Source organism: Scyliorhinus torazame, chromosome 5 (assembly GCF_047496885.1).
Source record: "Scyliorhinus torazame isolate Kashiwa2021f chromosome 5, sScyTor2.1, whole genome shotgun sequence".
NCBI classification, from domain to species: Eukaryota; Metazoa; Chordata; class Chondrichthyes; order Carcharhiniformes; family Scyliorhinidae; genus Scyliorhinus; species Scyliorhinus torazame.
Window position 1 is genome coordinate 211,398,021 of NC_092711.1, and position 22,042 is coordinate 211,420,062.

At 55.2% G+C, this 22,042-nt stretch overlaps 1 protein-coding gene across 2 annotated transcripts in view; it reads right to left on the minus strand.

The window, feature by feature from the left end:
• Positions 1-22,042, minus strand: part of LOC140420925 (sodium- and chloride-dependent neutral and basic amino acid transporter B(0+)-like) — an 85,468-nt gene that overhangs the window by 47,500 nt on the left and 15,926 nt on the right. For both annotated transcript variants that reach the window (XM_072505082.1, XM_072505081.1), the window contains exons 2-5: positions 21,460-21,613; positions 11,153-11,284; positions 9,755-9,922; positions 8,019-8,157 (exon numbers count right to left, since the gene is read on the minus strand). In XM_072505082.1, the coding sequence (XP_072361183.1) occupies positions 8,019-8,157; positions 9,755-9,922; positions 11,153-11,284; positions 21,460-21,613 (593 nt within the window). The remainder of the gene's footprint in view (positions 1-8,018; positions 8,158-9,754; positions 9,923-11,152; positions 11,285-21,459; positions 21,614-22,042) is intronic.

Genomic DNA, 22,042 nt, shown 5'->3' on the forward strand with positions numbered 1-22,042 from the left:
GCAGATCATTCCCCTGGGGCTCTGGATTACTAACTCAGTGACAATACAACTACACCATGGCCATCATGGGGTGGCAAGGTGGCACAGTGGTTAGCGCGGCTGCCTTACAGCACCAGGGACCAGGGTTCAGTTCCAGCCTCGGGTGACTGTCTGCCTGAAGTCTGCACGTTCTCCCCGTATCTGAGTGGGTTTCCTCTGGGTGACCTGATTTCCTCCCACAGTCCAAAGATGTGCAGGTTGGATGGATGAGCCATGCTAAAATGGCCCTTAGTGTCCAAAGATGTGCAGGTTAGGTGGGCTTGCGGGGAAAGGGTGGGGGAGTGTGCCGAGGTGCGGTACTCTTTCAGAGGGTCAATGCAGACTCGATGAACTGAATGGCCTTCTTCTGCACTGTAGGGATTCTATGATTTCTCCTCTTGTGACGCTCAATCCAGAATCAAGGCACCATACTCCTTCAGCTCACTTCCTCGACTACTTCCATCGGTACATGCTTTGCCTGAGAGGTGTTTGTCCTTTCCTGCTGTCCACAGCAAACATTTCTCTGCAGTCCATCAAATCTCACAAACGGAGCCCCCAGGCAGAGTCAACGATCTGGGGATGAGTGTTACGGTGCGACACAAGGAGCAGTCTTTTCATGACTCCCTTCCCTTGTAATGATGGGTAAAGCTTCAAAAGCTCCTGCTGGGTTCCATTTAAAAGGAAAATTATTCATTTTCAGGTCAGCATTACACCTACACTCGGTGATAGGTCAGGAAACTCGGATGTGGAAAATCCCACAGCTGCACCAATCGGGTTCCCAGCCCACCGGTACCTTTCCCCTCCCCCCTGCAAAGAGCAGCTCAGTTCCATTAAAATTCCACCCAATATCTCCCGGTACAAACATGACTGCAGAAATATAAACATTTGGAGCAGAAATAGACTTTTTGGATGCCATTCAATAAGATCATGGCTGCTCTGGTTGTAACCTCAACCTTCCTTCCTTGTTAATCAAGGATCTATCTAAGTCAGCCTTAAATTATTCAATGAATCCTACCTCCACTGGTCCCTGGAAAAGAGAATTAAACAGAACAATGACACCTGAGAGAAAGAAAATCCCCTCACCTTCACCTTAATTTGGAAGCCCTTTATTTTTAAATTGCATGCCCTCTCCCACGAGGGAAAACATCCTCCCACCATTCACCCTGTCAATTCCTCTCTGGATCTTGTGCGTTTTAATAAGGTTACTTCTCAATTTTTTGAAACTCTAATAGATAATAGGCCCAATCTGTCCAAACTTCCCTCATAAAGTAATCCTCTCATCCCAGGAATCAATTGAGTGAACCATCTCTGAACTCCCTTCTCAAGTAAGGAGTCTAAAATTGTCCACAGTACTCTAAATGTGGGGTCAACAGTACCCTGTATGACTGTAGCAAAGCATCCTGACTTATATATTCCTTGCAAGAAACAAGAACATTTTATTTGCCTTCCTTGTCACTTGCTGTATCTCCATGCAAACATTTTGTGATTCATGTCCCAGGACACACATATTCCCCTCAACTGCGGGTTTTGCAATCTTTCTCAATTTAAATAATACAACGGGTGTGATTCTCCGTCGGCGGGATCTTCCGGTTTGCCATCAGCGCACTCACGCCCGCGGATTTCTTGACAGTGTGGGGGTGGCCACAATGGGAAACCATATTGGCCTGCTGCCGGGACGGAGGATCGCGCTTAAAGTATTTCTATTCTTCCGGCCAGGTTCACATTTTCCCATTTTACACCCCGTTTTTTGCCCACTCACTTAATCTACCTAAATCCCTTTGTGAACACCATAAGCTCTCCTCAAAATTTGCTTTCCTGTCTATATTTGCATCATCAGCAAATTTAGCAAACTAATCTTAGCAACAATTCAATCCCTTTGTCCAAGTGATTTACTCACTGGTGAATATTTGAGATCCCAGCACTGATCTCTGTGGCACTCCACTGGCTGTAGCTTGCTAACCAGAAAATTACAGTTTTACTCTCGGATCCCTGTTAGCTTTCCATGATAATAGGTTACCTCCTGTACCATGAGCTCTTATTTTATATTAAAACCTTTGATGCAGCAACTTTTCAAACACCACTTAGAAGTCCAAGTGTACCACATCTGCAGGCTCCCCTTTATTCATGTTGTTTGTTATTTCCTCAAAGGACTCTAATAAATTTCCTTTCACAAAACCATGTTGACTCTGCCAATTCATTATGATTTTCTAATTATTCCATTGTAATCTCTGCATCAACAGACCCTAGAGTTTTCCCTGTGACAGATATTAGGCGACCCGGCGGTAGTTTACTGCTTTCTGTCTGCCTCATTTCCTGAATAGAGGAGTCGCATTTGCTATTTTTCAAACAGATGCAACCTTTTGAGAATCAAGAGTGTTTTGAAAAATTACAGCCAATGCACTTATTATCTCTGTATCCACTTCTTTTAGGATCCTCGGATGAAGTCCATTAGGACCTGGTGAACTATTCACGTGCGGGAGCGACCACCCAGCGACGAGGGGGGCAGCCACAGGCCCCCGTCACATCCGAGCCAGGACACGACTACACAGGACACCACTACCCAGGACACCACTACCCAGGACACCACTACCCAGGACACCACTACCCGGGACAGCACTGCCCAGGAAGACGAAATACCGGACAGTGACTCAGAGTGGAAGAATGGAGACGAACCCCCACCCCAAAGTGCCATGGACTCAGAGTGGGATGAAGAGCACGACACAACGCCACTGCTGTCACCAACACCCTCCACCATCGCAGAAACACTCACCTCGGTTGGGCACTTTAGTGATGAGGCGTCTGCTACACTCACTGGTGCGCACAACACAGCCGTCCCGGTACAGCAGGTGGAGGTAGGAGCAGCAGAGGGGCCGGGTGGTCGGAGGGCAGCCCAGACCAAGCGAACATCTGCCGCCCAGATGGATCCCGGGTTCCTGGAGGTACCACACCCACACATAGATCCGATGCAACCACCGACCCGGAGACGAGCGAAGAGGGTGACGGCCGGCTTGCGGCGGCTGCAGTCGCAGGTGGAGGAGTCCACCCGCGTCCAGGAGCTGGGAGTGGTGCCGGTCATGCGTGCCACCCAGGCTGACACTGCACGGGTGGCGTCCGCGGTGGATGCAATGGGTGCGACGGTGTCAGACATGGGGAACGGTTTGCGAGGCCTGGGGCTTTCCGTGCAGGCGGCGTCTGTGGCCCAGGACATGGCTGCCCTCTCACAGGAGGCCATGAGCCAGTGCCAGCGCCAGTTGGCAGAGGCGCTCAACGCCATAGCCCAGTCTCTGCAGGCCATGGCCCAGTCTCAGCAGGCCATGGCCCAGTCTCTGCAGGCCATCGCTGAGGGCATCGGCGCCAGTGGCCATGTGCGAGCCGGCGTCGCACTGTCACAGACAGGGTTTGCCAACCCCCTGGGCTCCATGGCTGCACACCTGCTGACCCCTGTCGATACCAGCACGGGACTCCAGGACTGGCAGCGCCAGATGTCGGGGGTGCGTCGGATGGCCAGTCCTTTCGCATCGCCCACCCATGTAGAGGCAAGGGGGCCATCGGGCACCCCGAGGGAGGAGGAGGTGGTGTGGTCCATCCCGGCTCCCCCTGTAGGGGAGGTCCCGGTACACCGCGACACCTCGGACTCCCCCCCTTCCGTCCCAGGTGCATCGGGTGGGCAACGGGCAGGACAGGCTGACATCCCGGTCGCCAGGGCCGCAGCCTGGCCCATCTAGGCCAGGACGCCCCAGGAAACGGCCGCTAAAGGGATCCAGTGTCAGAGGGCAGGAATCACAGGAGTCCGCCTCCAGTTCTGCTGTACCATCTGGGGAACCGCGTAGACGTAGTCAAAGAGACGTAAGGCCAAACAATTAGACACTGAGTAAGTTGGCACGGGTGCAGGGCACAGATGAGTTTTAGGGGCTAGGGCACGTGCATGAACTCGTTTGGTTATTAAAGTCAATGTTACACCTACATAAGCTGCCTTTGTGCTCTGTCCAAAGCGTGCTGGGGTGTCATGTACGTTGAGCGCAAGTGTGTGTGTGAGGGGTGGTCTTACCTCAGCCCCAGGTGAGTCTGCCCCTTCCCCCTGGGCCGCCATCAACATCCCCCGGGCAGAGGACGGGACCGTGCGCTGCAGTGTCACAGCCGCATGCAGGGATGGTCCGGGTGGATGGTGGTACTGTGGCCATGGGTCAGACATAGTCCAACGATGTGGAGCCAAGAGCTCACCGCAGGGCGGGTTGTCATCATCCTCCATGGCCTGCAATAGACACGCGTCCACCCGCAACTGTGTGAGCCCGGCCCGTTGTGCCGCAGGTGGATCGGCAATGGGGGGGTGGGGTGTGCATGCGGGTGGGGTGGGTGGGGTTGGGGAGGGGGGTGAGGGGGCTGGGTGGGTGGATGGGTGCGGGGTGTGGGTGGTCGGCTGTTGCCATGGTGTGCGGTCTGTGGCCATACTACCCGATTCCCACGCCCAACTAGTCAGTGAAGCGGGCGGCTATCAGTCTGTCCCGTGCCCGCTGGGCCAGCCGGTAACGGTGGACAGCAACCCGCCTGTGTCTACCCCATCTGCCCTGACCATTACCCCCGTCCCCCTCATCTGGGGAGGACTGCGCCTCTTCCTGCTGCTCCTCCACTCCGCCCTCCTCTGCCTGCGGCACATCGCCCCTCTGCTGGGCTATGTTGTGCAGGACGCAGCACACCACAATGATGCGGCCGACCCTATCTGACCGATACTGGAGGGCGCCCCCAGAGAGGTCCAGGCACCTGAAACGCATCTTCAGCACGCCAAAGCACCTCTCTATCACTCCCCTTGTCGCTACATGGGCATCATTGTAGCGGTTCTCCGCCTCATTGCGTGGCCTCCGTATAGGCGTCATCAGCCACGATCGCAATGGGTAGCCCCTGTCGCCCAGCAACCAGCCCCTCAGCCGGGGATGGCGTCCCTTGTAAATGCCGGGGATGGATGACCGCGACAATACGTATGAGTCACGTCCACTGCCTGGGTAACGGGCGCAGACGTGCAGGATCATCATGTGGTGGTCGCAGACCACCTGTGTGTTCATCGAATAGGTCCCCTTCCTATTGGTGAACACGGCCCTGTTATCTGCAGGTGGCCGCACGGCGACGTGCATCCCATCAATCGCGCCCTGGACCATGGGGAACCCGGCCACGGCAGAGAAGCCCACGGCCCGGGCATCTTGGCTGGCCCGGTCCACAGGGAAGCGGATGTAGCGGTGCGCCATGGCATATAGGGCATCTGTCACTGCCCGGATGCACCGATGCACCGATGTCTGCGATATGCCGGACAGGTCCCCACTCGGTGCCTGGAATGACCCCGTTGCATAAAAGTTCAGGGCCACCGTAACCTTGACGGACACGGGGAGAGGGTGTCCCCCGCCAGTGCCACGCGGTGACAGGTGTGCCAGCAGGTGGCAGATGTGTGCCACGGATTCCCGCCTCATCCGGAGTCTCCTGCAGCATTCCCGGTCCGTGAGGTCCTGGTATGACTGCCGGGGCCGGTACACGCGGGGCGCCCTCGGGTGCCTCCGTTGCCGTGGGACCGCGACGTCCTCCTCCCCCTCCTCGTCCTGTCGGTCACGTGTCCCTCCAGCCTGGGCGGCTGCCGCCTGTCCCTCTGCGGCAGCCTGTGCCGCCTCTCTGGCACGCTCCTCCTCCTCCTCCTCATCCAGGGCAACATAGACATTAGCGGCTGCCGCCACGGCGGCCAACATCGCTGGATGATCGGAAAACATGACGGCCTGGTGGGGGGGAGGGGAACGACGACATGTCATCATTGCCCATATCCCCTCCTCCCCCCAGCCAGGTGGCATGGACCGCATGGGTCCTACTGTTGGAGGCTGGCACCTGGCCAGGTGGACCAACTCACTTGCCCTCGCATCCCCCTCCCCGGCACGGACCCCCCCCAACCTCCTCCCCGGCACGGACCCCAACCTTCACCCCGGCATGGACCCCAACCTCCTCCCCGGCACGGACCCCCCATCCCCCTCCCCGGTACGGACCCCCCCCCAACCTCCTCCCCGGCACGGACCCCCCATCCCCCTCCCCTGCACGGACCCCCCCCAACCTCCTCCCCGGCACGGACCCCAACCTCCTCCCCTGCACGGACCCCCCCCAACCTCCACCCCGGCACGGACCCCCCCCCATCCACCTCCCCGGCACGGACCCCAACCTCCTCCCCGGCACGGAACCCCCAATCTCCTCCCCGGCACGGACCCCCCATCCCCCTCCCCGGTACGGACCCCCCCCAACCTCCTCCCCGGCACGGACCCCCCATCCCCCTCCCCTGCACGGACCCCCCCCAACCTCCTCCCCGGCACGGACCCCAACCTCCTCCCCTGCACGGACCCCCCCCAACCTCCACCCCGGCACGGACCCCCCCCCCATCCACCTCCCCGGCACGGACCCCAACCTCCTCCCCGGCACGGACCCCAAACTCCTCCCCGGCACGGACCCCCCATCCCCCTCCCCGGCACGGACCACCCCCCAACCTCCTCCCAGGCACGGACCCCTCATCCCCCTCCCCGGCACGGACCCCCCCCCCCAACCTCCTCCCCGGCACGGACCCCAACCTCCTCCCCGGCACGGACCCCCATTCCCCTCCCCGGCACGGACCACCCCCCAACCTCCTCCCCGGCACGGACCCCAACCCCCTCCCCGGCACGGACCCCAACCTCCTCCCCGGCACGGACCCCCCACCCCTCCCCGGCACGGACCCCCCCCAACCTCCTCCCCGGCACGGACCCCCCCCAACCTCCTCCCCGGCACGGACCCCAACCTCCTCCCCGGCACGGACCCCCATCCCCCTCCCCGGCACAGACCCCCCTCCCGGCACTCCCCCGGAGCCCAGCCCACTCTAACCACCCCCTCCCCGCCGCACACACACACACAACCCGAGACACAAACTCTCCTCACACATTCAGACTGCGGCCACGCCATCGCCTGCCCAGAGCCAACCCCCCAGGCCGTCACTCACCTCCACGGTGGTCGGCGTGAACCTGGAGCAAATGTTAATTCAAATGTTTTTGTATTATCACATTGCTTCACTGATGTCATTTATGGGTGGAGCTGGGCTGTGGCTCTGTGGGGTTTTACTTTCGCTTTGAGTTTTGGACAGGTTTTGATCTGCACAGTTTGAGAGAAATGTCTCTCTCTCTTCATTTTAAAAGCTGTTTTCAGACTGCTTGACGACTTGAAAGAGATAATTGCTCTCTGGAAGGAATTCAAACCTGCTCTTTGGAAAGGGGAACAAGAGTAGCACTAAAAAGTCTTATACCAGTAAGAATGCCGTGCGCTGGGCCACAACTTTGAAAAGGGGTTTCTAGTTTTACTTGGATTTTGTTATTGAATTGGAACAGTTAAGGGGGGATTTGTGTACCTTCCTCTCCTTTTGAATTATTGAGGACATTCAGCTCCATCACATTGCGAAATATGCTCCCTCCTCCCAGTTTCATCCAGTTCAGTTACTAAGTCTCAAACACAATACTGGAGTTAGATTCTCCCCTTACCGGAAGGGCGGGCCATACCGCCGCCGAGGAGTGGAGTGAACCACTCCGGCATCGGGCCGCCCGGAAGATGCGGAATCCTCCGCACCTTTAGGGGCTAGGCTGGTGCCGGCAGGGTTGGCGCCGCGCTAGTCGGCGGCAAAGGACTTGGCGCCGCGCCAACCGGCGGCGAAGGGCCTCGGCCGGCCGGCACGATTTAGGGCATGAGCGGGAGCACCAGCGTGTGCTGGCGTCATCCCAGCGCATGCACAGGGGGGGTTCTTCTCCGCGCCGGCCATGGCAGACTGTTACATCGGCCGGCGTGGCACAGGCCCAACTGTGGATCGGTGGGCCCCCATCGCACGCCAGGCCACCGTGCCCCCCCCCCCCCATGGGGGCCAGATCCCCCCGCGCAGGACATTCCCCCAACAAACGTTCCCAAGTGGAAGCTGCTGGTCCAGCTGTACAGGTTATGGGTGCAGCTATCTGTGGTCATTTACTTACTCCCAGTATTGCTCACTTGGACCCTGGTGAGGAACGTAGATTTCTGATCCATTTGGACAAGTTTCATTGTTTACATACAGCCATGTTGTATTCACAATTTCAGAATATCCATGATCCAGAGTGAGATTGCAGAGTGGATCTAGAAAATGGGAAATGTGTTTTAGAATTACATTTCGCTGGGAATGATGCTGTCATTTCTCGGGATATAATCGGGATCACTGTTTCACTCTGACTAAATCAGACCAATCCTATTTATTACATGGGGGAGGTTACAGACGGGTTAGAATCTAAAGGTACAGTCTGTACACTCCGCACAGAGCATAGTCCAGTGCTGGTCCTCACTCTAATTGTAAAAACAGATTTTATTTGAAATACTCTGAAACCATAAAACCGGTTTAAGATATTAACCTATAAACTGTTCCCTCGATGTGTCATGATTATCTAAAAACATCGTTATAGTAGAATTTCTTCTGGTCGGTATCTCCCGGCCCTTTGTTTTATTCTGAGTTAAGGATCGGCAGGAAAAATCAGAAGATGTGGCATATCGCCACTGTAATATATATCCCCATTTCAATGCATATATCTATTGTAACAAATATCCCCACTATTATAAATGTCCCCATTGTCACACTTTGTAACATGAAAGATTTTAAAACATGCTTATGTTTTAAACTGCCTCTTTTCATTTAAGGCCAAAAGCAGCATGTGACCCGCTAATACTTTTTCCCACTGATGAGCTGATGTGACCTGGTTGCCTTGGGGATCTGGGGCCCAGGTCAAGTCCCATTGAAACCCGTTAATTTTTAATTCGTCCTTGGGATGTGGGCGTCACTAGCTGGGCGAGCATTTGTTGCCCATCACCAATTGCCCTTGAACTGAATGACTTGCTCGGCCATTTCTTAGGGGGACAGTTAAAAGTCAACACATCTCTGTGTGGATCTGGAGTCACATGTAGGCCAGACTGGGTAAGGACAGTAGCACAGTGGTTAGCACTCTTGCTTCACAGCACCAGGTCCCAGGTTCGATTCTCGGCTTGGGTCACTGTCTGTGTGCTCCGGTTTGCACACAGACAGTGTGCTCTGGTTTCCTTCCACCGAGTGCTCCGGTTTTCTCCCACAAGTCCCGAAAGATGTGCTGTTAGGTAATTTGGACATTCTGAATTCTCCCTCTGTGGACCCGAACAGGCGCTGGAATGTAGAGACTAGGGGCTTTACACAGTAACTTCATTGCAGTGTTAATGTAAACCTATTTGTGACAATAAAGATTATTATTATACCTCCATGTAACATCTCCATAGAACACATATCTCCATATAACATATGTCCCCATTGTGACACAGGCTCTGGAAACTCATAAATCATGACCACATTGAACGATACAATTAATGGCTTCCCTGGTCTGCATAGAGCGATGGACAGAACACTTGTGGCACTGAGACTCACTTTTGCAAGCCATAAAGCAACATCAACTGAGAAGGCTTAAAGTCGCTAAATGTGTCAATGTTCTCCAATTCCTGCCTGAGCACCATGTTGCACTGCTTTCTTTGAGTACAGTTTGATTATAGCAAATATGCTCATGGCTGGGGGCCCTGGCCAGAGCTACATCATTTCTCCCTGCTCCACTTCCTCACATGTTTTCATGTCTGAGGTGGAGGGGAAGTACAACCAGGTGAGTGTGTCTACCAGAAAGGTATTTGAGAGTAATTGATAGCCATCCAATAGATGTTCAGACACTACCTTTGGGAGTCCTGCTGCATGTTTCATCTGCGCCCCACCAACTGAAGCAGTCTGCCCACGGCAGGGGTGATTGGAAAGAGGCGAACAAGTAGTACAGGCTGTAGGCGATGATGCAATTGTAGGTGATGTCAATAATCGTACTGGACAGGACCATCGTGATCCCCACACCTTAAAATAGAATGAGCAGCAGGAACTTTGATTAGAAATTATTAAACATTGTTTTTGATTTCAAATATGTTCAGCTGTCCAGTCGAACCAGAGTTGACAATCAGTAATAGGATCCTCCTTGGTCTAAAGACACAAAGCGCTGGAACTATTGTCCTGGGACTAGCTGCATTGTTCAGGTACACACCTGGTTTAGTTTATTTAAATTTTAAATAGCACGCCTGCTCGCATTATTTCTCTGAAAACCTCCTTCACATGTTTACTTTTCTAATTATGCTTGTCATTGGAAAGCATATTAGTAATCACAAATAGATTGTATACCCTCCGTCACTTCACATCAATGGATAACATTTGCTCACATTTTTAAATCCCTTTCAGTGACCTATTTGCTCTATACGATTGCTAACCCTCCAGGGTTGGCCTGAGGTGTCCATGAATCAAAGATAAATCTCCAGGGCACTGCTGTGTGGAGAAAAACCATAGGGAGGTGAAAAAAGATTTTTAATGGGCGAGATCTTCCGACTGTTCACGCCAGGAGGATTGCCCAGTCCAGTCGATAGCACGGCCCCCACCCCCCCATTCCCGCCGCGGGTTTCCTGATGGCGTGGGGTGGATTCACTGGGAAATTCCATTGACAGCAGCGGGACCAGAAAGATCCCGCCTCGCGCTGCCAAGAAAGATGCCATGGTGTGACTCTGAATTTATCTGAACATCTCCCTTCGCCAGCGATAAAAATATTGATAATCGGAAAAAGGTTGTTTCACTGTCAGTCAATCATCATCCAATTGGGTCATAAGTCTCTGTGCTTTGCAATTTGTGTAGGAAGGCAGTGGGTCACAAGGATGGATGTGTTGGCCGACTAACGGCTGGAGCGTGGGGCAATTCATGTGATGAAACTGATAGGATTAATCGCAGCTGGGAACCCTGACATCTAAATAAATAAATAACATTTCAATGAACTGTCGTGTCTTTTGGTAAATGAAACATGAAACTAACATCAAAGCTAATGACCCAGATATTGGGCCTAATATCTGACTAATTTGAGAACGAAAGAGGAAAACATTGCATTTGCTGCGCCTGTCTGTTCACTCGATCTGTTTTGCCAAAAGCAAATGGCAGACCAGATTGCAAACAGGATACTAACAGGGCTGGCTTCAAGCTTCATATCCCAATGTGAATGAAACACGGGAGTTCAGTTAAACTGTTGTCCTGTATCGCTAAATGAACATTGACCTTGTAACATTGGCACCGCTTTCCACACTGCAACAGGTCCGAGGCTGGCAAACTGCCCAAAGGAAGATTCCAAGAAAAACATGGGCATTGCAATGAGTGCCAGCATGAGTGTGTAGGGAATAAGGAACACACCTGAAAAAAATAGAAAAGGAGAGATGTATGGGTGTTGTATGGGTGTTATTTTAGAAACATAGAAAATAGGAACAGGAGGAGGCCATTAGACTCTTTGAGCCTGCTCGCCCATTATGATCATGGCTGAGCATCCAACTCAATAATCTAATTCCACTTTCCCCCCATATCCTTTGATCCCCTTCACCTTAAGTGTTATATCTAACTGCATCTTGAAAACATACATTGTTTTGGATTCAACTACTTCCTGTGTTAATGAATTCCACAGGCTCACCATTCTCTGGATGAATACATTTCTCCTCATCCTTGTCCTAAATGGTCTACCCTGTATCCTCAGACTGTGACCCCTGGTTCTCAACGCATCCACCATCAGGAACATCATTTCCCCTGTCTAGTCCTGTTTGAATTTTGTAGGTTTCTATGAGATCCACCCTCATTCTTCTGAACTCCAGCAAATACAATCCTAACTGATTCAATCTCTCCTCATACATCTGACCCGCTATCCCGGGGTTGAGTCTGGTAGACCTTCCCTGCAGTCCCTCGAGAGAAAGAACATCCTTCCTTCGATAAGGAGACCAAAACTGCACATAGTATTCCAGGTGTGGCCTCACCAAAGTCCTGAATAATTCAGGCCAGACATCCCTGCTCCTGTAAGCAAATCCTCTCACAATGAAGGCTGGCATTTGCCTTCTTTACCGCCTTACCTGCATGCTTACCTTCAGTGACTGGCATACGAAGACACCCAGATCCCTGTAGTGATATCATGGTTGTGTTGTAATTCACCGACTGACCACTAGGAGTCTTTTTAGTACAGAAGTGAATGTTAGTGTCAGGGGACTTCAGACTGACGAGGGAGCTGTCGGAGAGGTTATTTGTGCATGATCATACAGTTATTCATCTGTTGTTTTGTATATATTTGACCCACAGTTAATGTTGATAAATCGTTTATTGCTTTAGTACATTCCCATCTCCTAATTTATGGCCATTCAGATAATAGTCTGCCTTCTCATTTTTTGTACCAAAGTGGATAACCTATTGCAATATTCCCAACTCGCCAGTTCATTTCATTTGAGATTTTCAGATTTACCGACACAAAGTAAATGCTCGGTTTCAGCCCAAATAGATTACAGATCATTTATCACGTTTTTTTTTAAGTGCTGAAAAGAACAATCTGTGCTTCCCACAAAAACAGATTGCTATGAGTTTTCGGCAGGAATAGAGGATCACTCATTATCGTTGAGACATCAGAAGATCAAAGTGCATAACTCTATTATTATAACTGGGACAGGAGTGCGCAGTCTCTGTGGAAATTTTCCAAGGCTAGGGGAAGCAGTTTGACTGAGTGTGTCAAGTTAAATCCCTCTCAAAGTGACATTATCCCTTTCTCTATCGGCTTTCACCTGGGCAGATGTAAAGACAAATGAGGAACACATATGCAGTTATTGGGTAAGAATTTAAAAATCCAAATCAGCAATTAACTGCTGCTTTACCCAATGATTTTTCACCTAACACACAGTCAGCCTATTGCCTTGAGTTTTGCAGACACATTCGTGAAACTGACAAGCTGGGGAGGCTTTGATGAGTTACACCAAGGCAGGAACATAAGAGACTGCTGTTCAAAAGCATTTCTTCTCAGTCAGTGATATCACATCCTGACAGCTGATTGTCAACTGCTTTGAAGTCATTTAACCCTTTTCGCCCATCACTTACCGTCCTGCTGCCAACATTCACCACGGCAGGGGAGCAGCTTATGCAGCTCTACCTTTCACCTTTGACGAAGTAAGAGCGGGAACACTCATACCATGAGCAGCTCCAACATCATGAGCAAGGCCAGCATCAACACCAGCTGCCTTTACAACATGTCACTCCACAGGGCGAAAGGGGCGCCCAGCTCCAAGGAGGGAAGGCTCCTCAACACATCATCTTCAGGCAGTGGGTCAGCTCCATTGACATGTCCGAGGATCAGTGCTTCAGGCGATTCAGGCTTTCCTGGCATCCCTAGCATTGTGGAATAAGACTTATTTCCCAGTGGAGGTGGTGGGTATTTATTGCCCATGGCTGTCAAGGTGAATGGTACTGGAGGGCAAACTCCAATAGTCTCTGAACTTGTGGGGGGCAGAACAGTGTGAGTGTATGTGCTGTCCTGTGTGTAGAGGAACGGAGGACATGGTAATTAGGGGCTAAAGGGCAGAATAACCTGGAGGTGCCTCTGGTTGGGCTATGGGACCTACCCCCACTTGCCTGACATCAGGCCGTGCGCCAAAAGCTGCTGGGATTCCTGCCTGGTGTGAGCCATCTCACACCACCAGTGGCAGTTGTAATGATCTGTGTATAGGTAAGCCAGTGAAGGGTTGATTATTACATCTCAGTGTAATTCAAACACTAGAGGGCAGCAGCAGTTCTCAGTATATATATCAGACCTCAGGGATTGCTAGGTAGTTAGCAAAGGAGAAAGCTTGAGAACAGCACAAGGAGTAGATTAGATCAGAGAGAGTTAACACAAGGATATTATTAGTGACTACTGGATTATTGTATACTGCTGGACAGATTCAATATTATTTTATTATTAACTTTATTATAGGGCAGCACGGTAGCACAAGTGGATAGCACTGTGGTTTCCCAGCGCCAGGGTCCCAGGTTCGATTCCCCACTGGATCACTGTCTGTGCGGAGTCTACACGTTCTCCCCGTGTCTGCGTGGGTTTCCTCCGGGTGCTCCCGTTTCCTCCCACAGTCCAAAGATGTGTAGGTTAGGTGGAGTGGCCATGATAAATTGCCCGTAATGACCAAAAAGGTTAGGAGGGGTTATTGGGTTATGGGGATAGGGTGGAAGTGAGGGCTTAAGTGGGTCGGTGCAGACTTGATGGGCCGAATGGCCTCCTTCTGCGCTGTATGTTCTATGTTCTTTGTTCTATAGCTCTGTAGCATTTGCAAACTTCATTTAATTTACCGTTATCCAATAAATTAGGTTTCATAGAATTTACAGTGCAGAAGGAGGCCATTCGGCCCATCGAGTCTGCACCGGCTCTTTGAAAGAGCACCCTACCCAACCGCACACCTCCACCCTAACCCCATAACCCATTAACCCCACCAAACACTAAGGGCAACTTTGGACACTAAGGGCAATTCATCATGGCCAATCCACCTAACCTGCACATCTTTGGACTGTGGGAGGAAACCGGAGCACCCGGAGGAAACCCACGCACACACGGGGAGAACGTGCAGACTCCGCACAGACAGTGACCCAAGCCGGGAATCGAACCTGGGACCCTGGAGCTGTGAAGCAATTGTGCTAACCACTATGCTACCGTGCTGCCCACAAAACCCACACAAACACGGGGAGAATGTGCAAACTCCACACGCCAGTGAAACAGAGCTGGGATCGAACCTGGGGCCTAGGCACTATGAGGCAGCAATGCTAACCACTGTGCCACTGTGCTGTCATCAACTCCACGGATCAGTCTGGATCAAAAGGCAAAGAACAACGAGATATTAGCACCAAGGGTAATATAACAGCAGTGAGATGAGGCCCTTTAGAGGCAATTGAAAGGGGCTCAATAGGCCTAAATTAGGAAAGCGTCCCAAAACCTTCCCTGCACCCTCGTAACATTTCAGACAGATCAGGGGCTGGCAGATAGGCGGCAGGAAGGCCGACGTTGGATTTTACATGCGCCCCCCGCTCCCCCTGCCTCCAAACCTTCTGGCAGCTGAGCATTAAATCCAGTCCATGCCGCCCACAACTGAGTTCAGCACTGCAGATGGGGCCTGAATGAGACTCTTTAAAACTGTAGCATTATTTTCTCCCTTTTGTACACTCGTCCTCTTGAGAGAAAGGCCTAGAACCGTCTCTGAACAGCTCACAAGTTCAAATCCCATCAAGACAAATTCAATAAACACTGGTAGCCTGAGAACTGGAATAAATATTAACACAGTGTGGTAAAACTCGACCGGTTCACAGAAGTCACCAGCTCAACAGCTCAAACCTCACTGCTCTGGTTGACACCATGGGCGAAATTCTCCGTTAACGGCGGAAAGTCCGCCGATCGGCGCAAAAAACGGCGCAAATCCCACTTGCGTCACGTCATAAAAATGGGACGATAGTCTCCGGCCCGAAATGGGCTAGCAGCGACGTAACGGGATCCGCGCTTGCGCAGTGGTTCACGCCGTGCAGCGTCATACGCCCCCCACCCGACCGGAACACCCGACCGCAACACCCGATTGGATGGCTGGCCGTCGCTCACCTCCGAGGTTCGAGTCACGCGATGTGGAGGCGCTCCTGGACGCGGTGGAGCAGAGGAGGGACGCCCTGTATCCCGGGCACGGCCGCAGAGTTGCCCCACGCCACAGCCGGCGTCTGTGGAGGGAAGTGGCAGAGGCTGTCACCGCTGTGGCCCTGACACCACGGACAGGCACCCAGTGCCACAAGAAGGTGAACGACCTCGTCAGAGCAGGCAGGGTGAGCCTCCCCAATATCCCCCCTCCCCATATCCCCCCCTCCCCCATATCCCCCATATCCCCCTCCCCATATCCCCCATATCCCCCATATCCCCCCTCCCCCATATCCCCATATCCCCCCTCCCCCATATCCCCCCTCCCCCATATCCCCCATATCCCCCCTCCCCCATATCCCCAAGGGAATCCAGCCCTAACCTTAACCTCTGCAATGCACGCGCAACCGATGGCGTACATTCATATACCTGCCTAACACTGTTGCCTTTTACCCTGCCACCCACCCCCCCCCCCCCCCCCGCCACAGGAGAAGCGCGCACACAACAATAGGGAGCATGTGAGGGCTGGAGGAGGGCCCGCTGATGAGAGGCCACTGACCGAACACCAGGAAAGGGCCCTGGAACTGGCTGGCGGACCTGAGGACCGGGAGGTTGCTGATGCAGAGGTCGGGGGCCCACCAGCAAGTGAGCCACCGACAGCCCGTCCCCATATCCCCCCTCCCCTATATCCCCCTCCCCCGTATCACCTGATCACTGCCTGATGTCTAACCATGCATGCTTCATTGTGTATCGCAGGACCAAACGTCCAGGCACCTATCCCCGCAGAAGCACACCGCCAGCAGGATGCCCCTCGGAGACCACGGGAGACGGAGAGACCCGGACCCTCCAGCATGCGACCCCCCCGGAGGATGCCCCTCGGAGACCACGGGAGACGGAGAGACCCGGACCCTGCAGCATGCGACGCCCGCAGGATGCCCCTCGCACACCACGGGAGACGGAGAGACCCGGACCCTCCAGCATGCGACGCCCGCAGGATGCCCCTCGCACACCACGGGAGACGGAGAGACCCGCACCCTCCAGCATGCGACGCCCGCAGGATGTCCCTCGCACACCACGGGAGACGGAGAGACCTGGAGCAACAGGGAGACGACACCCCCGTCACGTGCGGGAGCGACCACCCAGCGATGAGGGGGGCAGCCACAGGCCCCCGTCACATCCGAGCCAGGACACCACTACCCAGGACACCACTATCCAGGACACCCCTACCCGGGACACCACTACCCAGGACACCCCTACCCGGGACAGCACTACCCGGGACAGCACTACCCGGGACACCCCTACCCGGGACAGCACTACCCAGGACACCACTACCCGGGAAGACAAAATACCGGACAGTGACTCAGAGTGGATGGGTGGAGACGAACCCCCACCCCAAAGTGCCATGGAGTCAGAGTAGGACGAAGAGCACGACACAACGCCACTGCTGTCACCAACACCCTCCACCATCGCAGAAACACTCACCACGGTTGGGCACTTTAGTGATGAGGCGCCTGGTACACTCACTGGTGCGCACAACACAGCCGTCCCGGTACAGCAGGTGGAGGTAGGAGCAGCAGAGGGACCGGGCGGTCGGAGGGCAGCCCAGGCCAAGCGAACATCTGCTGCCCAGATGGATCCCGGGTTCCTGCAGTTACCACACCCACACATAGATCCGATGCAACCACCGACCCGGAGACGAGCGAAGAGGGTGACGGGCGGCTTGCGGGGGCTGCGGTCGCAGGTGGAGGAGTCCACCCGCGTACAGGAGCTGGGAGTGGTCCCGGTCATGCGTGCCACCCAGGCTGACACCGCACGGGTGGCGTCCGCGGTGGAGGCAATGGTTGCGACGGTGTCAGACATGGGGAACGGTTTGCGAGGCCTGGGGCCTTCCGTGCAGGCGGCGTCTGTGGCCCAGGAAATGGCTGCCCTCTCACAGGAGGCCATGAGCCAGTGCCAGCGCCAGATGGCAGAGGCGCTCAACGCCATAGCCCAGTCTCTGCAGGCCATGGCCCAGTCTCAGCAGGCCATGGCCCAGTCTCTGCAGGCCATGGCCAAGTCTCTGCAGGCCATGGCCCAGTCTCAGCAGGCCATCGCTGAGGGCATCGGTGCCAGTGGCCATGTGCGAGCCGGCGTCGCACTGTCACAGACAGGGTTGGCCAACACCCTGGGCTCCATGGCTGCAAACCTGCAGACCCCTGTCGATACCAGCACGGGCCTCCAGGACTGGCAGCGCCAGATGTCGGGGGGGCGCCGGATGGCCAGTCCGTTCGCATCCCCCACCCATGTTGAGGCCTGGGGGCCATCGGGTACCCCGAGGGAGGAGGAGGTGGTGTGGTCCGTCCCGGCTCCCTCTGTAGGGGAGGTCCCAGTACATCGCGACACCTCGGACTCCCCCCCTTCCGTCCCAGGTGCATCGGGTGGGCAACGGGCAGGACAGGCTGGCAGCTCGCCATCCCAGTCGCCCGGGCCGCAGCCTGGCCCATCTAGGCCAGGACGCCCCAGGAAACGGCCGCCAAAGGGATCCAGTGTCAGAGGGCAGGAATCACAGGAGTCCACCTCCAGTTCTGCTGTACCGTCTGGGGAACCACGTAGACGTAGTCAAAGGGCCCGTAAGGCCAAACAATTAGACACTGAGTAAGTTGGCACGGGTGCAGGGCACAGATGAGTTTTAGGGGCTAGGGCACGTGCATGAACTCCTTTGGTTATTAAAGTCAATGTTACACCTACCGAAGCTGCCTTTGTGCTCTGTCCAAAGTGTGCGGGCGTGTCATGTACGTTGAGCGCAAGTGTGTGTGTGAGGGGTGGTCTTACCTCAGCCTCAGGTGAGTCTGCCCCCTTCCCCCTGGGCCGCCATCAACATCCCCCAGGCAGAGGACGGGACCGTGCGCTGCAGTGTCACAGCCGCATGCAGGGATGGTCCGGGTGGATGGTGGTACTGTGGCCATGGGTCAGACATAGTCCAACGATGTAGAGCCAGGAGCTCATCGCAGGGCGGGTTGTCATCATCCTCCATGGCCTGCGATAGACACGCGTCCACCTGCAACTGTGTGAGCCCGGCCCGTTGTGCCGCCGGTGGATCGGCAATGGGGGAGGGTGGTGTGCATGCGGGTGGGGTGGGTGGGGTTGGGGAGGGGGTGAGGGTGCTGGGTGGGTGGATGGGTGGGGGGTGTGGGTGGTCGGCTGTTGTCATGGTGTGCGGTCTGTGGCCATACTACCCGATTCCCACGCTCATCTAGTCAGTGAAGCGGGCATCTATCAGTCTGTCCCGTGCCCGCTGGGCCAGCCGGTAACGGTGGACAGCCACCCGCCTGTGTCTACCCCGTCTGCCCTGACCATTGCCCCCATCCCCCTCATCTGGGGAGGACTGTGCCTCTTCCTGCTGCTCCTCCACTCCGCCCTCCTCTGCCTGCGGCACATCGCCCCTCTGCTGGGCTATGTTGTGCAGGACGCAGCACACCACAATGATGCGGCCGATCCTATCTGACCGATACTGGAGGGCCCCCAGAGAGGTCCAGGCACCTGAAACGCATCTTCAGCACGCCAAAGCACCTCTCGATCACTCCCCTTGTCGCTACATGGGCATCATTGTAGCGGTTCTCCGCCTCATTGCATGGCCTCCGTATAGGCGTCATCAGCCACGATCGCAATGGGTAGCCCCTGTCGCCCAGCAACCAGCCCCTCAGCCGGGGATGGCGTCCCTCGTACATGCCGGGGATGGATGACTGCGACAACACGAATGAGTCGTGTACACTGCCTGGGTGACGGGCGCAGACGTGCAGGATCATCATGCGGTGGTCGCAGACCACCTGTACGTTCATCGAATAGGTCCCCTTCCTATTAGTGAACATGGCCCTGTTATCTGCAGGTGGCCGCACGGCGACGTGCATCCCATCAATCGCGCCCTGGACCATGGGGAACCCGGCAACGGCAGAGAAGCCCACGGCCCGGGCATCTTGGCTGGCCCGGTCCACGGGGAAGCGGATGTAGCGGTGCGCCATGGCATAAAGGGCATCTGTCACTGCCCGGATGCACCGGTGCACCGATGTCTGCGATATGCCGGACAGGTCCCCACTCGGTGCCTGGAATGACCCCGTTGCATAAAAGTTCAGGGCCACCGTAACCTTGACGGACACGGGGAGAGGGTATCTCCCGCCAGTGCCACGCGGTGACAGGTGTGCCAGCAGGTGGCAGATGTGTGCCACGGTTTCGCGGCTCATCCGGAGTCTCCTCCTGCATTCCCGGTCTATGAGGTCCTGGTATGACTGCCGGGGCCGGTACACACGGGGCGCCCTCGGGTGCCTCCGTTGCCGTGGGGCCGCGACGTCCTCCTCCCCCTCCTCGTCCTGTCGGTCAGGTGTCCCTCCAGCCTGGGCGGCTGCCGCCTGCCCCTCTGCGGCAGCCTGCGCCGCCTCTCTGGCACGCTCCTCCTCCTCCTCCTCCTCCTCATCCAGGGCAACATAGACATGAGCGGCTGCCACCACGGCGGCCAACATCGCTGGATGATCTGAAAACATGACGGCCTGGTGGGGGGGAGGAGAACGACGACATGTCATCATTGCCCATATCCCCTCCTCCCCCCAGCCAGGTGGCATGGACCGCATGGGTCCAACTGTTGGAGGCTGGCACCTGGCCAGGTGGACCAACTCATTTGCCCTCCCATCACCCTCCTCGGCACGGACCCCCTCCACAACCTCCACCCCGGCACGGACCCCCCCAACCCCCAACCTCCACCCCATCACGGGCCCCTTCCCCAACCTCCACCCCAGCACGGACCCCCCCCAACCTCCACCCCAGCACGGACCCCCTCCCCAACCTCCACCCCAGCACGGACCCCCCCCCCAACCTCCACCCCAGCACGGACCCCCCCCAACCCCCAACCTCCACCCCGGCACGGACCCAACCCCCAACCTCCACCCCAGCACGGACCCCCTCCCCAACCTCCACCCAAGCACGGACCCCCTCCCCAACCTCCACCCCAGCACGGACCCCCTCCCCAAACTCCACCCCAGCACGGACCCCCCCCAACCCCCAACCTCCACCCCGGCACGGCCCCCCCCTAACCTCCACCCCAGCACGGATCCCCCCCAACCCCCAACCCCCACCCCGGCACGGACCCCCCAACCTCCACCCCGGCACGGACCCCCCCCAACCTCCACCCCGGCACGGACCCCCTCCCGGCACTCCCCCGGAGCCCAGCCTACTCTAACCACCCCCCCCCCCCCCCCCCCGCCGCACACACACACACACACAAGCCGAGACACACCTCTCCTCACGCAATCAGTCTGCGGCCACGCCATTTCCTGCCCAGAGCCAACCCCCCAGGCCGTCACTCACCTCCTCGCTGGTCGGCGTGAGCCTGGAGCACCGGGTCACGCCGATGAAAAGGAGGTTTGATTCACGTCGACGCGAACGGTCATCACGTCGACGTGACTTCGGCCCATTCGGGAGGGAGAATATCGGCAGGCCGAAAATCGGCTGCCTTGCGCAGACCCGTGACATTCTCCGCGGCAGCGGCGCCATTAACGCCCCGCCGACTTTTCTCCCTTCGGAGACTTCGGCGGGGGCGGGGGCGGGATTCACGGCGGCCAACGGCCATTCTCCGACCCGGCGGGGGGTCGGAGAATGACGCCCCTGGTCTTCAGTTTCACACCATGTAATCATCTCACACTGGCCTCAGTGCAAGTAGTGATGGACAATAAATAGAACAGGTCACATCACTTGCATTCCAAGAAAAATGTTTTATAAATAGACAGCAGTTTACAGCTTTGACATTCAATCAATCGTTTCTTATATTAGAAATTTTGATCCTGTGTTATGAATCACTGACAGCACATTGAATTTGATATTCTTTGTAAATTAATGAATGCAAATCTGCCTTTCCCTCTCGTGTATTTTCGACTCACTACATTACCTCCTCCATTTCTGTAAGCCAGATAAGGGAATCTCCAAACGTTGCTCAAACCCACAGCACAGCCGATCACCGAGAGAAAGTAGTCAGTCTTCGAGGACCAGTTACCTCGCTCCAAATTCTCGTCATTTTCACCCACATCGTCGTTGGTGACAACCTAGGGGGGAAAGAGAGGAAACACCGACTTGGAAATTAGACTTTCTCAGGCAGAATAGGCATTACATTCAGCCGCTACAGAAACACCGGGATGAGGTTTATCTGGCAGGGGTGGGTTGTTTCCTGCAGGCAGCAGGTTAAAATAGCTGAAACTCCTGGCGTCTCGGAAAGATGGAGGAAATCTGGTGGCTTTGCCTTGAACAAAATAACATTTTACAGCACACATGGAATTTGCAGGTTGGCCATTTTAATGTGAATGTTAATCACTCGTTAACTGCTGCTTCAATCCTGGATTCTGACTTTAACTCTGCAAATGAACACCAAGTAAAACAAGGCCAGAGGACAACGATCGTAAAGAGCAATTGGCATAAAGGAAGTTCTTTCAATGTTGAGGTCTGAGAGTGGCTTCCTTGTCGAAGAGGAAGACTTT